The following is a 26,765-nucleotide window of genomic DNA, read 5'->3' on the forward strand; positions in this document are numbered from 1 at the left end:
AACCATTCAAACGGGAAAACCAACTATTTAGAAATATGTTTTTCAGGATGACAAAAGATTACATGACTACAATGTTGAGAAGAGAGTTGATGAGTTTTTGAAAGCTGTTGAAGATCAGGTATATTTTCACCTCAATAATTCTTTATGACATATGTCATTACTTTTCAAGGGTTACATTGTATTTGACAAAAATGTATCCCTTGGTTCCCAATTTCAAAATACACATTGGCCACCAAAGTACTGTCAGAATTTTGAGTAAGGATTTTACTCTCGCATAACATTCACTTTTCTCATGTTATATAGATATAAGAAGATGTGGTATAAGTGCCAATGAGACAACTCTCCATCCAAGTCAAAATTTATAAAAGTAAACCATTATAGGTCACAGTACGGTCTTCAACACGGAGCCTTGGCTCACACCAAACAGTAAGCTATAAAGGGCCCCAAAAAATTACTAGTGTAAAACCATTCAAACGGGAAAACCAACGGTCTAATCATCTATAGAATTGGGAATTTTTGAAAACTTTGTTTGTTTTCATGATAACAAACTTAGGATAAATAAAGAATGCACTATAACTTGACTTATAATGTCTAATATGTTGCTGGTGGACACATGGTAAATTAAGTACCTCACCCAAGTCAGTTTTTTATTTTACTGATTCTTAGATGACAAAGATAGTTAGACATTTCTGTTCCAAAAGAAAACAAAAACAATCTCATCAGTGGTTATCTTTGCTTATTGAATAATGTTTTTATGCACCCGCCGTAGCGGTGGGGGCATTAAGTTTTACCCTTGTCCGTCTGTACGTACATGTACGTCCCAAAATTGGTTTCCGTTCTCAAACTTGAGTTTGCCTCAACCAAATGTTATGAAACTTATACACATTGCTTACTACCACAAAACACAGATCAAGTTTGAATTTTGGTGGCGTCACTTTAACCGTTCTAGAGTTATGCCCCTTTATAAATGGAAAAATTGCAAAATTTTTAGTTTCCGTTCTCTAACTTAAGTTTGCCTCAACCAAATGTTATGAAACTTATAAACAATGCTTATTACCACAAAACACAGATCAAGTGTGAATGTTGGTGGCATCACTTTAACTGTTCTAGAGTTATGCCCCTTTATAAATGGAAAAATTGCAGAATTTTTATTTTCTTCTAAATATCAAGTATTTTTTAAAATTGGAGTTATCTTCCTTTGTCCATGATTATAGTTGAATCAACTACAATCAATGCTTTATACAATGCAATGTTTAATTTTGACTTCCACTGATAAAACACAGATCAAGTTGAATTTGGGTAGTGTCACTTTAACCATTATTGAGTTATGCCCCTTTATAAATCGAAAGATTGCAAAATTTTTAGTTTCCATTCTGTAACTTAAGTTTGCCCCAACCAAACATTATGAAACCTATACACAATATTCATTACCACAAAACTAAGATCAAGTACAAATTTTTTGTTTCCGTTTTCTAACTTTAGTTTGCCTCCACCAAATGTTATGAAACTTATACACAATGCTTATTACTACATAATACAGATTAAGTACGAAATTTGGTGGCAACACTTTTACCATTCTTGAGTTATGTCCCTTTATAAACATAAAAATTGCTGAATTTTTCGTTTCCGTTCTCTAACTTTAGTTTGTCTCAACCAAATGTTATAAAACTTATACACAACCGTTCTAGAGTTATGCGTTTTTACAAATAGAAAAATTGCTGAATTTTTAGTTCATGTTCTCTACTTAAGTTAGCCTCAACCAAATGTTATGAGACTTACACACAATGCTTATTACCACAAAACTCAGATCAAGTTCAAATTTGGGTAGCGTCACTTTAACTTTTCTTCAGTTATGTCCCTTTATAACTATATGTTATGCAAGCGGGGGCATCATCTGTGTCCACATGTGGACACTATCCACATTTATTTTGACGAGTTGACAGTCAGATTTATAACCTGCTATAAGGTGTAGACCAATCTGGAGTTGTTTTTATTAATAAGCTACATCGATTGACTGCTGTAAATTACATCTTGAACAATCAGTCCTTACAGTGACGTAATATTATAAGCATTATGACATAGGAAATGTAGGGGAAAGTGCACGAATTTGAAAGTCATTTATTGATGTTGTTGATGAACACATGTTAAGCTGTAAATGTTATTCCAGTTTTTTTGTTATGTTGGGTTGCTGTCTCATTGACATATACCCTGTATCTCTAAATTCAAGTCAGTTAACTCTTATTGTATGTGGTAATATTCTGTAGGCCAAGCATTACAGATAATTTTTCTTTCAGGCTAAGCATTACAGATCAAGAGATATAATGATGACAATGGGAAGTGATTTTGAATATCAGAATGCTCATACTTGGTATAAAAACCTGGACAAATTGATACATTATGTTAATGCTAGGGTGAGTCTCATCACGTTTTACAAACCGGTTTAAATTAATTTAATACAGTGAATGTCAGTACAAAATACAAAACAGCACTGTGTTTTTTTTTCTGACTGTATTCTTTTTTACTGTTAGGATAAGTGTCATTACCACAAATTGATAGTTTATACTGATGTAGGATAGGATAAGTGTCATTACCACAAATAGATAGGTTATACTGATGTAGGATAGGATAAGTGTCATTACCACAAATAGATAGGTTATACTGATGTAGGATAGGATAAGTGTCATTACCACAAATAGATAGGTTATACTGATGTAGGATAGGATAAGTGTCATTACCACAAATAAATTATTATTCTTTGGATACCAATTTTCGTGGGTTTCATGGGCATAGGTGAATAATTGATCTTACATTTTTGTCCAATGGACAAAAATCCCAAAAATAAATCCACACAAAAATTTATAGATTTACAGTATTTTAATCTTAAATTGTTTCAATTTGTTAATTTTTGTGAAACAATAGCAAACTTTTATAGTTTATAGTGTTATATAAAAACAAGGACAAATTGATACATCAGAGTTAAAATCAAGTCAAGTTTCAGTACCATTTACAAACCAGAACAAGTTGGTAAATCCATGTTCAATCAGTTTGAGTGAAAGTACCATATACAAACCAGGACAAGTTAACACATCAGTGTTTTAAAAAGCCATGTTGGGTTTCTGCAATATACGAAAACCAGGACAAATTAATACATTAGTGTTAAAACCAGTTTGAGTGTCAGTACCATATACAAACCAGGATAAATGATAAATCAGTGTTAAAATCAGTTTGAGAGAAAGTATCATATACAAAACAGGACAAGTTAATACATCAGTGTTAAAGCCAAGTTGGGTTTCTGCAACATACACAAACCAGGGCAAATTAATACATTAGTGTTAAAACAGGTTTGAGTGTCAGTACCATATACAAACCAGGACAAATTGATACATTGTCATTGTTATCAAAACTAGGTCCAGATCAGTACCATATACAAACCAAGACAAATTGATACATCAGTGTTTAAACCAGGTTGAGTTTAAGTACCATATGCAGACCTACTAGATATATTGTTACATTATTTGAATGTTAGAGTTAGGGTTTTGCTCATAAAGTAGAACAAATTGAAATTTATTTAGATGCAAATGAAAAGAGAGTTCAGTTCATATTTTTAATTTTAAGTGCATGACACACTTCTTATAATTATAAGTCTGTTATTTTTTATGAGTTTTACGAGTTCTATAATAGGTAAAAGGATCTTTATGCAGATTACACAAAGTAGTGTAAATAGAGATGAGTGTTATTAGTAATCAGGTTAAAACAAACGATTAGGAGTATTAAAGAGATTGTGTTAAAAAAGGGGAAATTCCAGTAGATAAGGTGAAACAAAGTTCACATATATAAAGATTACATTTTGAGTGTGTCTTGCTTTCCTTTTTAATGCTCTTATAAAAACCTACATATTTTTTTTCTTGGTCTTAATTTGATCAAGAAATGAAGAGTTGTTTGTTTTGATTAAATGTCTCATACATACAGATAATCAAACAAACAAATATGTGTAAAAACAAGGGTAGAAGTTATTTAGGATCAAATTAAGACCAAGAAAAAAAATATGTAGGTTTTTATAAGAGCATTAAAAAGCAAAGCAAGACACACTCAAAATGTAATCTTCATATATATAACTTGTCGGAAACATTACTTGAATAATATTCATATTGCATAATCTGAAATTCATTTTATCTTCTTGATTTCTTCTGGTTAAATTAACAACAGACTATTACGAAGAGTGTTGAGAAACTTCAAATCTAATGTTATTTCTGCAGCAACAAAATGGTAGTAGAGTAAATCTGTTGTATTCCACCCCATCCTGTTACACATTTCAACAAAACCATTTGAACCAAATCTGGAATGGAAAAGATGATGATTTCTTCCCCTATGCTAGTAGTGCTCACACTTTCTGGACTGGTTACTTCACAAGCCGACCAGCTCTGAAGGGATATGTACGTCAGTCCAACAACTATTTACAGGTAAATAAAAAGTGACTTCATCATCTATGCTAGCAGTGCTCACACAGTATTTGACTAGGTACTTCAAATGCTGACCATCTCTGAAGGGATATGTCCATCAGTCAAATATCTACTTCAGATAAATAAAAAATAACTACTTTGTTTGACCATGGAAGTAATATGTCAATATAATACTACCATGGTTTGACTGAGTACTTTACAAGCCAACCAGTTCTGAAGGGATATAAATGTCATTTCAACATTTCAGAAGCAGATTTAGAGAGTTTTCCAGGGGGCCCGGGCCCCCCTTTTTGTGGAAAAAATTTGGTTGATTATATAGGGAATCTCTGAAGCATTAATGGAGCGGGCCCCCTCTTAGGCAGTGAGTGGGCCCCCCTTATGAAAATTTCTGGATCCACCACTGCATTCTTCTGACAGTAAATAAAATAGATGAAATATATATATAATAAAGTAATCCTAATAGATATCATCATTTAGTTTGATTAAAAACATGTAGGTTACATACATTTTGAAGCATAAGTAATGAGATGGTGATTATTTGTTTATTGTTTTTGTAAATTGCCAATTAAGTGAGTAACTATTTGTACGCATTGTTAACACATTTCTTTAATCAGAGATTTAAATGTTTGGCAAGAAAGTATGTTGAATATTAATCTAAGAGTTTAGGTGTGTTTGTTATAGGGTCACATTGTTAATAGTAATGAAGATATGTTTTATTAAATACCCCTTTTTATGGCCCAGCCTTCTTAGGTCAGTGCCATATGGTGTTACCCTAATATCTGTCATGTTATAGGGTCACATTGTTGATAGTAATGGAGATATGTTTTATTAAATACCCCTTTTTATGGCCCAGCCTTCTTAGGTCAGTGCCATATGGTGTTACCTTCATATCTGTCATTACGTCATTCCACAACAAACAGTTATACAGACTTCTTTTCAAACACCTTCATTTATTGAGTTGCTATGATGAGTTACAGATCAAGTTTATGTCTGGTTCAGCCCTGCTGATTAATGCTGAAATTACGGGTTTTGGACTTAGAAAATTTCGTGAAAATAACAGTTCTACAGACTTTTTTTTCTAAACGCCTTCACATATTGAGCTGATTTTTAGTATATGAGTATATCTCTTGTGGAGAGTTGTCTCATTGGCAATCATACCACATCTTCTTTTTTATATGATCAAGATTAAGTTTGATTCTGCTCCACTGATTTTTGCCGAAGTTAATTACTGGCTTTGGATTTTTAAAATTTCAACTCCTAAAAATGGCTACCTATAGTTGTTAATTTCTGTGTCATTTGGTCTCTTGTGGAGAGTTGTCTCATTGGCAATCATACCACATCTTCTTTTTTATATTCAAACTTTTTTGGCTAGCAGGGCCATTGATGTTGTTTCGACACATTTAGTTTATAACTCCAGTCAGACAACAATTAAGAGCCATTGTTCATATTAAATGACTTAGGTAACATCAATATCATAGGTCATAACTGACCTGTTATTTTTCATGCCTGCAGATGTTGAATTTTATATTCTGTACAGGTTTGTAAACAGTTGGATACCATTGGTAATTTTAAAAGTGGATGGATGACATCAGACAAAGTAGAAGTGCTAAGTAAGTACCCAGACAATCTGCTTTAGAATCATGTTATATATTATACCGTATGGATGACATCCTACAAAGTAGAAGTCCTAAGAAAGTACCCAGAGATTCTGCTTTAGAATCATGTTATATATTATACCGTATGGATGACATCAGACAAAGTAGAAGTGCTAAGTAAGTACCCAGAGAATCTGCTTTAGAATCATGTTATATAGTATACCGTATGGATGACATCAGACAAAGTAGAAGTCCTAAGTAAGTACCCAGAGAATCTGCTTTAGAATCATGTTATATATTATACCGTATGGATGACATCAGACAAAGTAGAAGTCCTAAGTAAGTACCCAGAGAATCTGCTTTAGAATCATGTAATATATTATACCGTATGGATGACATCAGACAAAGTAGAAGTCCTAAGTAAGTACCTAGAGAATCTGCTTTAGAATCATGTTATATATTATACCGTATGGATGACATCAGACAAAGTAGAAGTCCTAAGTAAGTACCCAGAGAATCTGCTTTAGAATCATGTTATATATTATACCGTATGGATGACATCAGACAAAGTAGAAGTCCTAAGTAAGTACCCAGAGATTCTGCTTTAGAATCATGTTATATATTATACCGTATGGATGACATCAGACAAAGTAGAAGTCCTAAGTAAGTACCCAGAGAATCTGCTTTAGAATCATGTTATATATTATACCGTATGGATGACATCAGACAAAGTAGAAGTCCTAAGTAAGTACCCAGAGAATCTGCTTTAGAATCGTGTTATATATTATACCGTATTGATGACATCATACAAAGTAGAAGTAGAGGTCACATCATTTAGACTATGGACTTGAATCATCAATATTTTCACATTTTCTATTTTCTATACCATAATCTTTTTCTGGATTTTGGTTGATATACAAATTGCAAAATCTAGCGGAAAAACTTTGCATCAAATGTCAACAGTAAATGGTCATGAAACAAGATGTTATATTTTTCATTCTAATATGATGTTCTTCTTTTGCTTTGGAAACAAAGTCGATGTTCTAATTCCAATAAAACATGGGCTGCATGTGAGTGATGTCACAATTGAAATTCCAACGTTGTGAACAATGCCGGAAATCAAAATAGACATTTGTGTTGGTGTAGCTTGCCAGGAAATAAAATAAAATCATTCTAATATTAAGTTTACTTATATCTTTTCATTTTTAGCTCACCTGGCCCCTTTAGTCATCATTTGGCATCCGTCATCCGTCATCGTCTCTGTCGTCCGTTAATTTTTACAAAAATCTTCTCCTCTGAAACTACTTGACCGAATTTAAGCAAACTGGGACACAATCATTATTGGGGTATCTGATTTAAAAAATGTGTCTGATGACTCTGCCCGCCAACCAAGATGGCAGACATGGCTAAAAATAGAACATAGGGGTAAAATGCAAGTTTTGTCTTTTATTTTGAAAATCGTTATAAATAGAGAAAATCTGACGGAGCAAAAATGTTCAAAAAGTTGAGCTCTTTCAATTGTTCATCGATGTCAAAACTGTCAGGCGACTTCTAATAGGAGTCATTGCCCTTAAATGACAAATTTTACCAATTTTTATCATTTTTGGCTTGATAGATAGAGAGGAACTTTAAGTTGCAAAAATGATCAGCAAGACAAGATCTACAAATAAGTATGCATGGTCGAAAACATCTAATTAGAGATTTTGCCCTTTGAAGACGATTTTTACCAATTTTTTGGGTTTTTGCCTTGTATCTTAAAATTTATAATAGATAGATAGAAACTTAGATAAGCAAAAATGATCAGCAAGACAAGATCTACATTTCAGGCAATATGGAGGAAATTTTCCGATAACTCCTTATGGGAGTTATGGCCCTTTAATGACAATTTTTACCAATTTTTTGGGGTTTTGCTTTATATGATAAAAATTATAATAGATAAATAGAAACTTTAATGATCAGCAAGGCAAGATCCACAAACAAGTCAAATTTTGCTGATATAGTTAGTAGACTGTAACTCTTCATAGGAGTGATTGCCCTTAAATGAGGATTTTTTTTACCCTCTTTTCTGTTTTGAGCAAAAACTAAACAGACAAAATGATCAGCAAAACAAGATCAACAAAAAAGTAATTTTTGTCATGAATTCTATTCTTGTCTACAATGTTCGAGAGTCCATTGGTGATAATGCACATAGACCTAGGTGAGCAACACAGGCTCTTTAGAGCATCTAGTTTTTTTTATTGTGAAACGGTTGATTTTCCACAATTTGGCTTTACAAATCAAAACGGATGCCTTTCAAACGCTTATTTTAGGTCCGCTTCGAAAGTTCTTAATTTTCCTATTAGAATTGAAATAGTTCTATCATGCCATGCTCTATGCTCATTTTGATATGGATAGGCATTATATTTGTCAACATTTTACATCTCACTTACTCTCGGTATAAAGATATTGATTACTAATGTCTTCCCATGTTAAAATGAGCATAGAGCATGGCATAAAAGAATTATTTCTTAAATTGTGATAGATACTATTTTATATCAAGGAAGTTGTTCCATTTATAGTAATTCCCTTTTTTACTGGTAAATATATTGAGTTATCTCCCATTTTGGTACTTTATAAAATGAACGTACAGCACTTTATTAATGTTGTATGTCCGAAAAACTTTTCTGGATTTATCCTCAACAGTAATGCTCAAGCCTTAACATTTGAAAGATAAGGATAGGTAAGACCTAAACATGTGAAAAGCTAGAAGACCAAAAGTGACCTAAATATAACCAAATTAAAAGGTCACCTTTGCCTTAGAGAATTGGAAACTTAGTTTCTTGATAAGTTCTGAAGCACTAACTACTGAGATGATGATACTCTCATGGACTAAAAAAGTAAAGTGAACATTATATAAAAATTGTTTATACACTTTTTCATTATTATGTGAACTTTTTGAAATTTATTGTCCAATTTTGACCCTGATTTTGCGGTTCACTGATCAAGTTAAAGTTTTGGATTAAGAACCATGAAGTTGTGGTTACATCAACATGAAACTTACTACACTTGTTCATTATGATGTTTACTTAAATTTGTCATTTCATGGTCTTTTATAGCTTGCTATACAGTATGGGTTTGCCTCATTGTTGAAGGCCATATATGGAACTGTAGTTGCTAACCTTCTACCTCATTTGGTCTCTGGTGGAGAGTTGTCTCATTGATTTTAATAAAGAGTAATCAAATGCCATGAAAAATGACACCCTTAAAATTGTAAACCTAACAGAACATTATAGCTGTGAACTTTGTTTAGAGTAAATAAACTATTGACAGACATATCCGCTAATCAAATAATTATAAATTCCTAACTGTCAGTCTGAATAGTAATCCATGATTTGGAGTGATATTGCATCATGTAAACTTAACACTATGATCATATTCTTCTTCTTTTTTGCATGTAAATTTTATTTCACCTTCAAAGGTCAAACACAGAATGTTTGTTTGTTTTTCATTATCTGTGTAAAATATTAATTTTACTCAAATCTTAAAAAGATACTTTTACAGTGTGCTTCTGTCCACAGAATGACAAATTCTACACTGATAGGTGAGGAGTCATTAGCAGTGACTCAAAAGTAACAGGGTGTTGATGTTCCAATATTCAGATATTTAAATCATTAGAGAAAGTTTTCATCCAGTACTTTTAAATAATTCTGAATACAAAACAGTATGTCAAAATTAAATGGAGCCATGAAAAATTATTTTTTACCTAAAAACATTTAGCCAACAGATGGTCAAGGCAGATTGTTCAACAATGAGTTAAACTCATACCTTATAGCAAGCTATAATCCATACCCTACAGTAAGCTAGAAAAGGACCAAGATGGCAAAATATAAAATATGTTTGTTTAATTGATTCTATTTTTTATTGTATATAATGTTTTGAATATATGTTTAGTTATCCATAGTCTGAATAATGTTCCCTTTAGAGAAAGTTATTTTGGTTGTGCCCCTAAATATCATACTTTGGGAGGGAATGGGTGTCATTTGTCAGAGGGGACAAATATGTGTGATGAGCAGAAAATAAGGTAGATTTACTTTTCAGAGGAAGCTATGGGTGTAGCACAGCACCATGATGCAGTATCGTAAGTTGTTATAATTCAATGAACATTTTGTAAAACTGATTTTCTAATTTTCAATAGTATTCACTTATAATGATTAGATGTTTCTGTCCTAAAAAAATGGATATTTAGCCAATGGCATGACCTTATCTCATTTTAAGTTTTCAAATAAATTCATAAGTTATTATTATAGACCTCAATGAAGTTTTGTACAGTCAATTAAACCTATTTTCATCATAAAATGGCTTACATTGTGCATTAAATTTGATCTAGATCTGTGAGTCATAAGAAAATGATGTTTTGTCATTGAATTTGTTTTATTAGAAATAAAATTTCAGAGTCCCAAAGTACCAGAAATGTACATGAGTCTAATTCAAATTCAAAAATTATATTAATAAATTATTTTCAGAGGGACAGAAAAACAGCATGTGGCGAACGATTACGCTGAAAGGTTGGCTAATGGATACAAAAGTTGTCAAGTAAGGGTAACCAGGAAAATAATCAAGTGCATATTAATTGTTGTAACATTGTTCAAGGACACTAAAGCTTCACATAGGGGTCACAATTGTGGTAAGACATGTAACACATGATTTCTGGTAGATCAGTTGTTAGGTAGAGGTAGCTAGGGGATGAAAGCATACAAACATTGTAATGGTGGAATATTCACTGAGGGATACTACAATTATTTTTATGTGCCTGTTTAGAGGACGTATTATAATAAGTATACCTTTGTCTGTCTGTCCGTCCGTCTGTCGTCAACATGTTGAACAATAACTCAAAAACGTTTTAACCAATTTTCATGAAACTCTAGTGACTCAAAAATGTGTTTAGCAGTTTTCATGAAATTATATCTATTTAAATAATCTCCCTTTAGTTGTTTATAAATTTCTGATATGACATTGAGGAGTAATGGAAGTTTATTCGTTGAAAAAGCAAAGGGCGTATCATGGGCCATCTTCGCTAGCCAAGGGTTACGATCCACTTCCCTCCTCTCCACCCTTGGAAATTGAGATAGAATTTCGGAGACACAGGGTAATGATTTTCATTGGTTGCAGTCGAAACTCACTGCATCCAATCAAAAAGCGCCTATAACATGATCACGTGTAAATGTAGAAAGTGTATGTAAACAATTGCCACGTGCTTATTGTGCAACAAGTCTTTACATCCCTAAACATACGACTATATTTAGTGACAATTTGAATGTTTTTAATCAACTAATAGAAGTTCCTGTGTATGTTTCTTGCACAAATGCGTTAATGTCAACGTCTATTTTCGTTTCCTGCTTTACCAAGTGTGTAGAATCTAGACGCTACCGTGTTTTTACTTCCAAATTGAAGAGTTCAAGTGCTACCATTGGTCAAGAATAATGTATTAGGAATGGGCGTGACTTTAATCTACAGAAAGATGGCGCAACATTGTTATCACAAATGTTGGCTTAATCTGCCAAGGGTGGAGAGGAGGGAAGTGGATTGTAACACTTGGCTAGCGAAGTGGATCATGTGCATACGCGTAGCTCTTTATTACAGAGGGAATAGAAAAAATATAGTTAATGGTTTGCTTGAAGTTTAGCAAAGTTGATGGACAAGAATAAAGGATGCTATAATAATGATGATAATTCATTTACTTCGTAAGGATGAAAAACAATCTTTGACAATGCTTCTCTCAAATGACATCAGCCTAATATATATAAAAATATTTTCTTTTTTTTTTATTTCAGAATGTGACTAATATGGCCCTTAAGAGATTGTTGCCACGATTTCAGCAGGAGCCTCCAAATCTTCAGTTCTGTACCTTGACTAATATCAGTAAATGTGAAATAACAGAAAAATATGACAAGGTGAGTTTTACATACAGACTAATACATGGCCTTTTCCATATCGGCCTGGGTGTCATCGCAAGACCCCCATATCAGCCTGAGATATTAGTTGAGGGCTGATATGGGTCATGGGATTAAACTCAGGCCGATATGGAAAAGGACATATACTAATCTTTTTATCATATACTACAGATGTATGAATGCACCAAGGCTGATAACCCAATATCAACCCAAACATGTGACGTCACATAGGGCTGATATGGATTATCAGCCTGGGTGTGAATTTAAAGCTAGTTCACTTCCGCTCATTACAAATATGTAAATACTATCATATTATTGCTAAGTATATGATAAATTAGTTTAATACCTAGCTGGATATATCAACATTGAAGTTTATTTTGGGCTGCATATGACATGGCAAGTTTAATCTCAGTTTTACTTAGCTGGATAGGTCAGCATAAAGGTTTATTTTGGAAAAGTGGTGGTATGTAAGAATTTGTCTCAGATTTAACCTGTTAGACAGAAGTTTATCTAGAACATATATTACATACTGAACTGGGTTTATGTTGGATTTCAGGGTTTTTTTTAACAAGCAATTAATATATAACCAAATGACATTTAGAGCTAACCATAGAAATCAGTTTGTTATACATTTGAAGAAAAGTCCACTTTTATTTCAGGTTGTATTAGAAGTGTACAACCCATTAGGTGTAGAGTCAGATACCTGGGTTAGGTTACCTGTCAATGGAACTGTCTTTGATGTGTTCAGTTTCACAGGTGATGCAATACCTTACCAGGTAAAATATTATTAGTGTTGGGTGACTGTTGCAGTCTATAAGTCCTAAATTATTGCATATCAGACTTAATTCTTGAGTTTTCTGAGAGTATAAACCACCATGTAGGCATTTAAAAGGGAAATAACTCAAACTCATTTCAATTTGACTCAACAAAAATAAAGTTTAAAAAAAAATTTAAATGCTTATTTACTGGGGAGTGACATTTATAAAATAAATTCATGTTAAGGTTAGGCACAATTTTAATTGGATGTGTATTAATGGATGAAATTTTGATTGTGAAAAGTACTCATAAATACAATTTATAATTATGAATTACTTCCCTTTTGTCACACAATTTGCTTGCTTACTAAATTTACACTTTTTCTTCTGTATCCTACAAACTGAAAGTGTAAGATACCCTTACTGATGATTATTATACCAAAACTAAGTAATTATTATATGTATATTATTTTGAAAATTTGAGTAGAAACATTAAGAGTAACTTAGTATATAGGTTTCAGTATCTTGTAATGTTTCAAAAGCCAGAATTATCTCAGAGAAACAGTTGACAAGTGTGAGGATATGCATTATGGCTGTGACGTTCAAATTCGTAGGGGAATATGCACTGTACATGTAGCTGTGATTCCATTTTTTTTTTAAATATATAGGGACTTTATTGAGATGTTTAGATTTATCTGGTATATTCAGAGCCTCAACATCTAATTTTATTTTGTCTTTACTTAACCAAAAGATTGAACAGATTTTACTTTTGATTTTAGGTAATTCCTGTGACAAGTGAAACAAAGAAAATACCAGAGAGAAAAGGCACCTATGCTCAGAATGAAATAGTTTTCCAACTTACTGGTATCTCACCTTTAGGCTTACAGACAGTGTGGATTCAGAAGGGCAAAGGTAAGGAGTAATCTCCCCTTAAGGCTTACAGACAGTGTGGATTCAGAAGGGCAAAGGTATGGAGTAAAGAAGGTAGAAAGTGACTAGTAGTTAATACATTTTGACTCTTTTTTTTTTTAAATCTATTTTTATTATAGTTTTTAGTAACTTTCTAATGGGTGACATTAGTTCATATATACACAGCAGGGTTTTTTCTGGATATTTTGGGAAAAAGGACCCTGGCCAGTTTTGGGAATTTTTTCACACGCTTTTCAATGAAATTTGGAAAACAGCAAATATACCATATTTGAGTTTTAGTGTGTTTAGTTCATTAAAAGTTATCTTTTATTGTGAAAATAAGAAAATTCCAGAATTTTACTGGCCCTTCAAAATTGAGAAGAAATTACCTCTTGGAATTGTAGTTATATGTTTACACCTATAAAAACATCTACATGTAATATCAACATTTATTAATGATTAGGAAAATAACTGTCACATTTTATTGGATTTTGACATGAAAATTTGTGAACTAAAAGTAATTTAGAGTTTCTGTATAAAATATTTCCTGCTTTTTCTTTTTTTTCCATATATCTTTTAGTTTTCAATTCTAGTGTTTATATTTCATCATCAACATGTATTTTGTCACCTGCCTGGAATTATTATTTTTTTATTGTATTTGATCGGCAAACCCGGAATTACCCTTATCCGCCCCCGGAATCTGACCCGGTATTGTAATTGTCTTCATTTCCGGTTTGTGGCATCCATTGTTTTTCAATGTTGTTTTTGTCAGTCAGATCGATTTTACTCGGATTTACACATTACTTGTTGGCGATTTTCGGCATAAAGCTAGCGGTTGAACAAAATGAACATCGCTTTCATGAATAATAAAGATGAAAATAAATTGAGATCGTTTGGGAATTTTGCTCCCAAAATTGGGAAAAATGTAGGGTATTTGCCATTGGGAATGGGTCCGAATACCGGACCCTGTGGAATGCTAGAAAAAATCCATGCACAGTTAATATAAAAGTATGGAAATATGGTATGATTGCCAATGAGACAACTATCCACCATAGTTCAAATGAAGTGGATGTAAACAATTATAGGCAACTGTACTGCCTTCAACAATGAGAATAACCCATACCATATAGTAGGCTTTAAAAGGCTCGACATGAAAAATGTGAAACAATTCAATTGAAAAAACTAACAGCCTAATAATAAGATATTTCAACAGAAGATTTGTAATTGAAGACTATATATACATATATATCTATTAATAGGTGACAACAGTTCCTACACACCTTTTAAAGCCTTCCCATCAGGAGATTTGTAATTGAAGACTATATATATTTATCTATAGGTGACAACAGTTCCTACACACCTTTCAAAGCCTTCCCATCAGGAGATTTGTAATTGAAGACTATATATATTTATTAATAGGTGACAACAGTTCCTACACACCTTTCAAAGCCTTCCCATCAGGAGATTTGTCATTGAAGACTATATATATTTATCTATAGGTGACAACAGTTCCTACACACCTTTTAAAGCCTTCCCATCAGGAGATTTGTCATTGAAGACTATATATATTTATCTATAGGTGACAACAGTTCCTACACACCTTTCAAAGCCTTCCCATCAGGAGATTTGTCATTGAAGACTATATATATTTATCTATAGGTGACAACAGTTCCTACACACCTTTCAAAGCCTTCCCATCCGGAGATTTGTCATTGAAGACTATATATATTTATCTATAGGTGACAACAGTTCCTACACACCTTTCAAAGCCTTCCCATCGGGAGATTTGTCATTGAAGACTATATATATTTATCTATAGGTGACAACAGTTCCTACACACCTTTCATAGCCTTCCCATCGGGAGATTTGTCATTGAAGACTATATATATTTATCTATAGGTGACAACAGTTCCTACACACCTTTCAAAGCCTTCCCATCGGGAGATTTGTCATTGAAGACTATATATATTTATCTATAGGTGACAACAGTTCCTACACACCTTTCAAAGCCTTCCCATCAGGAGATTTGTCATTGAAGACTATATATATTTATCTATAGGTGACAACAGTTCCTACACACCTTTCAAAGCCTTCCCATCAGGAGATTTGTCATTGAAGACTATATATATTTATCTATAGGTGACAACAGTTCCTACACACCTTTCAAAGCCTTCCCATCAGGAGATTTGTCATTGAAGACTATATATATTTATCTATAGGTGACAACAGTTCCTACACACCTTTCAAAGCCTTCCCATCAGGAGATTTGTAATTGAAGACTATATATATTTATCTATAGGTGACAACAGTTCCTACACACCTTTCAAAGCCTTCCCATCAGGAGATTTGTAATTGAAGACTATATATATTTATCTATAGGTGACAACAGTTCCTACACACCTTTCAAAGCCTTCCCATCCGGAGATTTGTCATTGAAGACTATATATATTTATCTATAGGTGACAACAGTTCCTACACACCTTTCAAAGCCTTCCCATCAGGAGATTTGTCATTGAAGACTATATATATTTATCTATAGGTGACAACAGTTCCTACACACCTTTCAAAGCCTTCCCATCAGGAGATTTGTCATTGAAGACTATATATATTTATCTATAGGTGACAACAGTTCCTACACACCTTTCAAAGCCTTCCCATCAGGAGATTTGTCATTGAAGACTATATATATTTATCTATAGGTGACAACAGTTCCTACACACCTTTCAAAGCCTTCCCATCAGGAGATTTGTCACTGAAGACTATATATATTTATCTATAGGTGACAACAGTTCCTACACACCTTTCAAAGCCTTCCCATCAGGAGATTTGTAATTGAAGACTATATATATTTATCTATAGGTGACAACAGTTCCTACACACCTTTCAAAGCCTTCCCATCAGGAGATTTGTAATTGAAGACTATATATATTTATCTATAGGCGACAACAGTTCCTACACACCTTTCAAAGCCTTCCCATCCGGAGATTTGTAATTGAAGACTATATATATTTATCTATAGGCGACAACAGTTCCTACACACCTTTCAAAGCCTTCCCATCGGGAGATTTGTCATTGAAGACTATATATATTTATCTATAGGCGACAACAGTTCCTACACACCTTTCAAAGCCTTCCCATCGGGAGATTTGTCATTGAAGACTATATATATTTATCTATAGGCGACAACAGTTCCTACACACCTTTCAAAGCCTTCCCATCGGGAGATTTGTCATTGAAGACTATATATATTTATCTATAGGTGACAACAGTTCCTACACACCTTTCAAAGCCTTCCCATCGGGAGATTTGTCATTGAAGACTATATATATTTATCTATAGGTGACAACAGTTCCTACACACCTTTCAAAGCCTTCCCATCAGGAGATTTGTCATTGAAGACTATATATATTTATCTATAGGTGACAACAGTTCCTACACACCTTTTAAAGCCTTCCCATCAGGAGATTTGTCATTGAAGACTATATATATTTATCTATAGGTGACAACAGCTCCTACACACCTTTCAAAGCCTTCCCATCAGGAGATTTGTCATTGAAGACTATATATATTTATTAATAGGTGACAACAGCTCCTACACACCTTTCAAAGCCTTCCAATCAGGAGATTTGTCATTGAAGACTATATATATTTATCTATAGGTGACAACAGTTCCTACACACCTTTTAAAGCCTTCCCATCAGCAGATTTCACCATGCAGAATAAGGTAATGTCCAAACGTAAAGAAAATGAATGGATTTGAGAGGAAGTAACAAGGTATTTGTGAATTATGGAAAATGGATAAATAATGTAAAAAGGGGGAGATAAATTAGGGAAAAATGGAGACAAATTGCTTTTTTTTCAGAAACTCCTTTGTGCCCCTTGTTTAAGACTTTACATACTATTTTTTTAATAAGCAATAGTTAACTTGGTCAGTCATGGTAGAACTTATTGTACACTTTCATATAAAACCAGACAGATATAAAAACATGAAGAAAAAAATATGCAAAGTGATATTACTTTGATTTTTTTTTTTAAAGTTAAGTTAAATTTGGAATATGTAGTAATGCACATAAAACATTTTTTTTAAATTGGTTGACCTTCTCTCCACTTCAAGTCTCTCACTTGACTCGATTGAAGGTTTATGCAGAAATTTATGTGAAATTTGTTCAGAAAGTTTGATAAATATGTTAATTATATACTGAATGAAAGTAAAAACTTTGTCATAACTATCACTTATTGAGAATTTTTGTCTTAACTTATACTATCACTTATTGAGAAACTTTGTCATAACTTATACTATCATTTATGGAGAAACTTCGTCATAACTTATACTATCACTTATTGAGAAACTTTCAATATTGAAAACACTATTACTGGATCAGTTTATTATTTTATGGAAAAACTAATTAAATATGTTTCAGTACTTGAAAATCATTTTACACATCAAATTTGTTGTTTTATATTTGACAATTAATAAAAAATTGTCACATTTACATTTTAAACAAATGATAAATGTTGAAATGAACATTAATGGATTTTACTTGGGACAAGAAAAAAATAATTCAAAACTTTCAGGAAAAAAAATGATTAATGAAATGATTTCTATGTCCTTATTTGCTTTGTGCTAGCAGAAATTCATTGTGTATCAAGTAAATACAGAAATGATGTTTTATTCTGGTTTCTATAACAACAGAATGATATTTTTTACCTTTCAGCTTGTATCCATCACTTTTGATCATATTACCAAACAAGTCAAAGAGATGGAAAATTTACAAATTTCACTGAAAATACCTCTAAATCAAAGATTAATGCATTATTTTGGTTTCTCTGGAAACAACAGTAAAGATGAATTCCGAGCCTCAGGAGCATACTGTTTCCGTCCTAATGCAACAGAGCCAAAGACAATGATGGTTCAAAGTGCTTACATTGTTCAGGTAAATTCTATGTTAGCTGTTATGGTAACAAAGTAAAGAAAACTTGTGAATATTAATTTAAGGACAAAAATTCTTATTTGGTTTAAAGGTCAGAAATTTTTAGTCCAAATGAAAAGAGAGAACACTGATGTTTCTTGTAATGTATTACATGTATTGACAAAAAACTGTAGTCCAGTTGAGAAACCAGGACAAATCATGATTCATGCAAGATTTTATTACTAGAAAATGAAAACCCCGACAAATGATGATTCATACAAGATTTTATTACTAGAAAATGAGAAACCAGGACAAATGATGATTCATACAAGATTTTATTACTAGAAAATGAGAAACCAGGACAAATGATGATTCATACAAGATTTTATTACTAGAAAATGAGAAACCAGGACAAATGATGATTCATACAAGATTTTATTACTAGAAAATGAAAACCCCGACAAGTGATGATTCATACAAGATTTTATTACTAGAAAATGAGAAACCAGGACAAGTGATGATTCATGCAAGATTTTATTACTAGAAAATGAGAAACCAGGACAAATGATGATTCATACAAGATTTTATTACTAGAAAATGAGAAACCAGGACAAATGATGATTCATACAAGATTTTATTACTAGAAAATGATAAACCAGGACAAGTGATGATTCATAAAAGATTTTATTACTAGAAAATGAGAAACCAGGACAAGTGATGATTCATGCAAGATTTTATTACTATAAAATGAAAACCCAGACAAATGATGATTCATACAAGATTTTATTACTAGAAAATTAGAAACCAGGACAAGTGATGATTCATGCAAGATTTTATTACTAGAAAATGAAAAGCAAGGACAAGGATGATTCATACAAGATTTTATTACTAGAAAATGAAAAGCAAGGACAAGGATGATTCATATAGTCCAAGATGCTATGACATAAAACACCAAAATGGTCATTAAATATTAAATGAAAGATAATTGTCAATGAGACGGGTACCTATTAAACATTATAGGAAAATATAGTTATAAGTCTTCCCTGTTACCTGTGGGTAAGTCTAGTAATTATCATTAGAAAAAAATATGACGCTTTCAGGTCAATTGAAACTGTGTTTGGCTTAATAAATCTTTTTTTGACTGATTTGAAGTTGTCTCTGGTAATCTCATCTTATTAATTCTGCAAATATAATTACATTTAAAAAGCCAAAAATGCTAAGGGTTTATGTTCTAGTTAAAACCATGTTTCGGCTCCAATATATTTTTTTTTAGATTTAAAGGTTGATCATTATTTTAGGGTGAATTGGTTCAAGAGGTGCACCAAGTGTTCCCATGGGCCAGCCAGGTATTCAGATTATTTAAGGATGCTAACAATGTAGAAGTAGAATGGACTGTAGGACCGATTGACATATCGTAAGTCAAACACAATTGGATTAAGAATCAAGAAATCGTCAAATTAGAAAAAGAAAGATGTGATCAAGTCATGACAGAAAATCACAACATGCACATGAGAAATTTTTTTCTGTTATTATTGTTTCATCTTTTTTTTCAATGGATAGACTCGTAAAGTATTGTATATTCTGAATTACTGCATGCTCATATTAATATTGTATTGTTATTTATTGTTATTCGGAGCGGACTTCATAAGTATGGTTTACTTGTGTCCAATCCATTTTACTTTGGATAAATAAAATATGTTTAAACTAAACATGAAAAAAACAAAAGTAAAGAACTGTGTTTTTATTGCTGAACTTCATCTTAAAGTCACATTGAGACCTTCAACACAGGACAAAAACTCTTAAGTTGGTTCCTAGCATCAGTTTTAGTGAAGTTATTTGCAAATATATCAATCACACTACATCTGTGCAATAAAAGGTAATAATAATCAACAAATTATAAATTATATCGGGCTAAGACAGCTAACAGATACTGTAATAAATAGCCAATCAATCAGATAGTAGAGAAACAATACAAACATTTAAACAACCACAGGGCACGTCAAGATATATTTCTGAAACCTTGGCAGCAAATTATATATGAATAGGGCAAATAATTAGGGTGGACTGAATGACCATTTCAAAAAAATTAAACTATCTTGTCTGACGATAACAGCTATTGTTACATCGTTGCAATGAATAACCATGATTTCCCAGTGAAATAAAAACTGATAATTTCACTCCTCTGATGTCATACAACAATAGTTGTTGTCAAGAGGTTGTCGATGACGTTGCATCAAAGCAAATTGTGAGTGCGTAGAAAAAGATAAAGTTCCTTGTATTTTCTACTTTATTTCCATTAAAAAGCCCATTGTCAATGTATTAAAGAGAATAACTAATCAAAGAATTTATATATATCAAAAAATATTCAACTCGTGACCAAACAACACTGATAATTAACTCATGAATTAATGTGTTGTTCGGTCTCTCGTTGAATATTTTTCTACATTTGAATTCTTTGATTAGTTATTCTATAATTATTATACTTCCTGACCAGGACAGGTTCTTTTGATGAATTGTATTGTTTATCAACAGTGACAAATCAGGAAAAGAGGTTATTTCTAGATATGACACAAGTCTACAAACTGGTGGGGTGTTCTATACTGATGCTAATGGTAGGGAAATACAGGAAAGAAAGTAAGTAAATGATGCCCCCACCTCCCCCCTCCCCTACACCCACACACTCACACTCACTCAGTTATTAGGAATGCTTACTTTTTGACTTATTTCACTTTTAACCTTTGTTGTTGGTGATTTGTTATGTAACCTTAACCTTTTGTTTTCAAATGTCAAGTTCTAACTTAAAATTGCTTTAATTGATTTTTAACTAACAATTATATCTGCTAATTTTGACAGGAACATTTGTATATTTTCACCATATTTTATGAAATTTCCTGCTATGTTCTTGTGCTGGTGTTTTAAGCTTGGCCTACATAAAATATAGGTTTTACAGTTGCAAACAGAATAAACCTTATTTAATGACAATTCAACCAACTTTTATGTAGGCCAAGCTTTGAATATACAGTTATCTCCATTATAATGCAAAATAATCAAATTAATTCCATCAAAGTCATTATTATTTATAAAAGTTTCATGAATTGAAAATTCTGCGAAACTCTCATTTTCTGTCATTTTGAAAAAAAAATCGCACAAAGAAGGATTTTCTTCCATCCATTATCATTGTAGTTTGGAATAAAAAAAAAATTTTTTTTTTTAAATTAATATGAATAAATGATTGATTGATTGAATAAATTTGCCTTTGGTAGGAAAACTATCAATCCTAGTCAATTAATATTGGATTCGAGTGCACCTGCCTTGTGAGGGATTCAAACTTACCTTATTGTTGACAGACTAGTGATACGGTATTTTGACAACTTAGACCACTCTGTAATTGAAGCCCCTGAATGAAAGAAATGTTGGGTATGCAATATGAGTTAGCAACCCTATATAACATATAGAATGCTTCTAATATTTTCATTTATTGGACATTTGTGTTCAGGAAAAGATTGACTCGGTGCAAAACGGTTGTTTAAAGAATAAGCTCTATGAAGTTTAAACATGAAAAACAAAACTATATATATAACTCTATCCCAGCTTAGGTTCTCACAAACATGTTGAACCTGCCATATTCTTTATGAGCCTATCCCAAGCCAGGAGCCTGTAGTCTAGTAGTTGTCATTGGTCTGCCATAATTGGTAATGTTTAATTTTATTCATTCCATTGAATTATTTCTCTTTTGATTTGTTTCTCTTGTTGTCATTCCTTTATAGCCTACTATAAGGCAATCATACCATATTCATTACTTTATATTATTTTTTACCATTTATATCATTTTACAGACGTAACTATAGAAAGACATGGAACCTTAACCAGACAGAGCCTGTAGCTGGCAACTACTATCCAGTCAACAGTAGGATATTTATCAGGGTATGTCATGGTTTATTAGGGTGTGGGGCAGTCATGTAATGACACACAGAGCCTGTAGTTGGCAACTACTATCCAGTCAATAGTAGGATATTTATCAGGGTATGTCAGGGTTTGATTAAGGGGTGGGGCAGTCATGTAATGACAGACAGAGCCTGTAGCTGGCAACTTCTATCCAGTAAACAGTAGGTTATTTATCAGGGTATGTCAGGGTTTAATTAAGGGGTGTGGCAGTCATGTAATGACAGACAGAGCCTGTAGCTGGCAATTACTATCCAGTCAACAGTAGGATATTTATCAGGGTATGTCAGGGTTTAATTAAAGGTGGGGCAGTCATGTAATGACAGACAGAGCCTGTAGCTGGCAACTACTATCCATTCAACAGTAGGATATTTATCAGGGTTTAATTAAGGGGTGGGGCAGTCATGTAATGACAGACAGAGCCTGTAGCTGGCAACTACTATCCATTCAACAGTAGGATATTTATCAGGGTATGTCAGGGTTTGATTAAGGGGTGGGGCAGTCATGTAATGACAGACAGAGCCTGAAGCTGGCAACTACTATCCAGTCAATAGTAGGATATTTATCAGGGTATGTCAGGGTTTGATTAAGGGGTGGGGCAGTCATGTAATGACAGACAGAGCCTGTAGCTGGCAACTACTATCCAGTCAACAGTAGGATATTTATCAGGGTATGTCAGGGTTTGATTAAGGGGTGGGGCAGTCATGTAATGACAGACAGAGCCTGTAGCTGGCAACTACTATCCAGTAAACAGTAGGTTATTTATCAGGGTATGTCAGGTTTTAATTAAGGGGTGGGGCAGTCATGTAATGACAGACAGAGCCTGTAGCTGGCAATTACTATCCAGTAAACAGTAGGATATTTATCAGGGTATGTCAGGGTTTAATTAAGGGGTGGGGCAGTCATGTAATGACAGACAGAGCCTGTAGCTGGCAATTACTATCCAGTCAACAGTAGGATATTTATCAGGGTATGTCAGGGTTTAATTAAAGGTGGGGCAGTCATGTAATGACAGACAGAGCCTATAGCTGGCAACTACTATCCATTCAATAGTAGGATATTTATCAGGGTATGACAGGGTTTAATTAAGCGGTGGGGCAGTCATGTAATGACAGACAGAGCCTGTAGCTGGCAACTACTATCCATTCAACAGTAGGATATTTATCAGGGTTTAATTAAGAGGTGGGGCAGTCATGTAATGACAGACAGAGCCTGTAGCTGGCAACTACTATCCAGTCAATAGTAGGATATTTATCAGGGTATGTCAGGGTTTGATTAAGGGGTGGGACACTCATGTAATGACAGACAGAGCCTGTAGCTGGCAACTACTATCCAGTCAACAGTAGGATATTTATCAGGGTTTAATTAAGGGGTGGGGCAGTCATGTAATGACAGACAGAGCCTGTAGCTGGCAACTACTATCCATTCAACAGTAGGATATTTATCAGGGTATGTCAGGGTTTGATTAAGGGATGGGACACTCATGTAATGACAGACAGAGCCTGTAGCTGGCAACTACTATCCATTCAACAGTAGGATATTTATCAGGGTATGTCTGGGTTTGATTAAGGGGTGGGGCAGACATGTAATGACAGACAGAGCCTGTAGCTGGCAACTACTATCCAGTCAACAGTAGGATATTTATCAGGGTATGTCAGGGTTTGATTAAGGGGTTTGGCAGTCATGTAATGACAGATAGAATCTGTAGCTGGCAGTAGTGTTAAAGGTCGATTTAAATTTTGAAGGACCCATCACCAGATGCACAGTTTAGTGTATTAACAGACAGGTCACAAGGAGGTAGTAGTGTCAATGGTGGATTTTAATTTTGTAGGACCCAGCGCCAGATGCACAGTTAACTGTATTAACAGACAAGTCACGGGAGGCAGTAGTGTTAATGATCGATTTTTATTTTGTAGGACCCAGCATCAGATGCACAGTTTAGTGTATTAACAGACAGGTCAGAAGGAGGCAGAAGTGTTAATGGTTGATTTTAATTTTGTAGGACCCAGCACCAGATGCACAGTTTACAGTGTTAACAGACAGGTCACAGGGAGGCAGTAGTGTTAATGATGGACAAGTTGAACTTATGGTAAATATCTTTGCACTTTGCAATTATTTATAGTATATTTTTCCACTGAATAATTTGAAAACTAAATCATTTCAATGTATGTTTACCAATAATGATGTCTTCACTTTAAACAGTCAAGTTTGTAAATTTTGAATTCTGACCATTTACAGTGTTTTTTCAAATAGTTGAAATTTATGAAGTAGTTAAGTAATGTTGTATGGTAGTGGTACAATCTGATTCTTGAGTAAATTTAAGAAAGTATGTTGGGAAACTATAACCATATAGAATTCAAATAGTTTACAAAACCTTTAAATAAGCATGATGACAGTTCAGTCTGTTGTTATTTTACACTAATAAGTATTGGTAACTTCATTCTTCTTTATAAGAAGTTTAATGATTACAGATTTGTATGGTCATTTCTTGATTATTCATTACAGGTACATAGACGTTTGTTACATGATGATAGTTTTGGTGTTGGTGAACCATTAAATGAAACTGGTGCGGACGGGAAAGGTTTGGTTGTAAGAGGTAATTGCATGGTCCTCCCCAATAGTAGTCTAGAGAGATATGATCTGTTTTCTTGTCACTTAGACCCTAATGAAACTGTGCCAAAGGGAAAGATTATTTGTAGGCCATAAATATTCAAACTCCTCCAAAATATCGGAGAGGCATTATAACTGTCGCTTGGACCTAGACAAAACTGGTGCTTACAGGAGAGGTCTATTTGTTAGTAACCACACTCCTTCCTATAAAAGAGATCTCTTGTTTGTTTTTGTGTTGGTGAACAAGTAAATAAAACTGGTGATGACAGATGTCCTCTTTTAAGAGATGAACATCCAGGCTAATCCTGTATATTGCATGCAGAAGTCAATTTTAAGAAATATATGTTTTTATGTGGGTGAACTGTTAAATGAACCTGATGCTTGTGAACATAAATTGGTTCACCTAACAGAAGTTCCCCTGGAAACTTAGATACAAACAATGCCATGATATCTGTTCCTGTTGGAACAAATATTATATACCTTTTATTCCGTTAGGAACAAATACTGTAATATTTGTTCCTGTGGAAATAATATTCCAGAATATTTTTCCTGTTTGGAACTTATTTTATGGAGGAATTTGCTGAAGGGAAAGGGCTGGTTATGAGAAGTTTTTATTTTGAGAAACCGAATGGAAGAATTACTTTTTGACCCCTTAATGTAACTTGTGCTAACAGGAAATGAATGGGTGTAAGAAGTAAGTATTCACACTCCTCCTCAGAGCTATCAAATGAAAGTGTATTAGCCGTAACAGTTAAGTATTTACAATCCTCCTCAAAGTGATCAAATGAAAGTGGATTAGCTATAACAGTTAAGTATTCACGCTCCTGATCAGAGCTATCAAATAAAAGTGGATTAGCTATAACAGTTAAGTATTCACACTCCTCCTAAGAGGTATCAAATGAAAGTGGATTAGTCGTAACAGTTAAGTATTCACACTCCTCCTCAGAGCTATCAAATGAAAGTGGATTAGTCGTAACAGTTAAGTATTCACACTCCTCCTCACAGCTATCAAATGAAAGTGGATTAGCTTATAAGTTAAGTATTCACACTCCATCTCAGAGGTATCAAATGAAAGTGGATTAGTCGTAACAGTTAAGTATTCACACTCCATCTCAGAGCTATCAAATAAAAGTGGATTAACTATAACAGTTAAGTATTCACACTCCTCTCAATACTTAATACACAAGTCTATTAATTAAATCTTTTGATTTGAAAGGGCCCTCAATGAAATTGATGCCATCAATTATGTAAATTGTTGGCATGGTAACATTTTAGGGAAACATTTCTTGGTGCTGGATACTATAAAGAACTCTGCTAGACTGCACAGATTAATTGGGTTATGGTTATATAGACAGCCTGTGATTATGTTGACTAATATATCAATGGATAGAGAAGAATGGTATACTGAGTTTAATACACAGGTATGGTTAGTTTAATACACAGATATACTCAGTTTAATACATAGGAATGCTCAGTTTAATTCACAGGTATACCCAGTTAAATACACACATAGACTCAGATTAATACACAGGTAGACTCAGTTTGATACACAAGTATATATGTTGTGTACAAATTGTAATGTTGTACAAATTATAATTTGTACAGAATTTTTGTACAAGTTATCAGTGTTTTATGAATCGCTTAACACAAATGG

At 33.3% G+C, this 26,765-nt stretch overlaps 1 protein-coding gene across 1 annotated transcript in view; it reads left to right on the forward strand.

The window, feature by feature from the left end:
* LOC127733777 (lysosomal alpha-mannosidase-like) overlaps positions 1–26,665 on the forward strand; it is a 44,523-nt gene extending 17,858 nt beyond the window's left edge. Inside the window, exons 7-23 of the mRNA XM_052243091.1 lie at positions 47–118; positions 2,295–2,411; positions 4,257–4,460; positions 5,998–6,070; positions 10,133–10,172; positions 10,558–10,627; positions 11,866–11,985; positions 12,645–12,761; positions 13,520–13,652; positions 17,309–17,373; positions 18,365–18,583; positions 19,858–19,973; positions 21,092–21,193; positions 22,396–22,483; positions 24,504–24,590; positions 25,007–25,097; positions 26,387–26,665. Coding sequence (XP_052099051.1) covers positions 47–118; positions 2,295–2,411; positions 4,257–4,460; positions 5,998–6,070; positions 10,133–10,172; positions 10,558–10,627; positions 11,866–11,985; positions 12,645–12,761; positions 13,520–13,652; positions 17,309–17,373; positions 18,365–18,583; positions 19,858–19,973; positions 21,092–21,193; positions 22,396–22,483; positions 24,504–24,590; positions 25,007–25,097; positions 26,387–26,547 — 1,875 coding nt within the window. The 3' untranslated portion in view covers positions 26,548–26,665. The remainder of the gene's footprint in view (positions 1–46; positions 119–2,294; positions 2,412–4,256; positions 4,461–5,997; positions 6,071–10,132; positions 10,173–10,557; positions 10,628–11,865; positions 11,986–12,644; positions 12,762–13,519; positions 13,653–17,308; positions 17,374–18,364; positions 18,584–19,857; positions 19,974–21,091; positions 21,194–22,395; positions 22,484–24,503; positions 24,591–25,006; positions 25,098–26,386) is intronic.
* Positions 26,666–26,765: the final 100 nt, after the last annotated feature.

Source organism: Mytilus californianus, unplaced genomic scaffold (assembly GCF_021869535.1).
Source record: "Mytilus californianus isolate M0D057914Y unplaced genomic scaffold, xbMytCali1.0.p SCAF_3, whole genome shotgun sequence".
Lineage (NCBI taxonomy): Eukaryota > Metazoa > Mollusca > Bivalvia > Mytilida > Mytilidae > Mytilus > Mytilus californianus.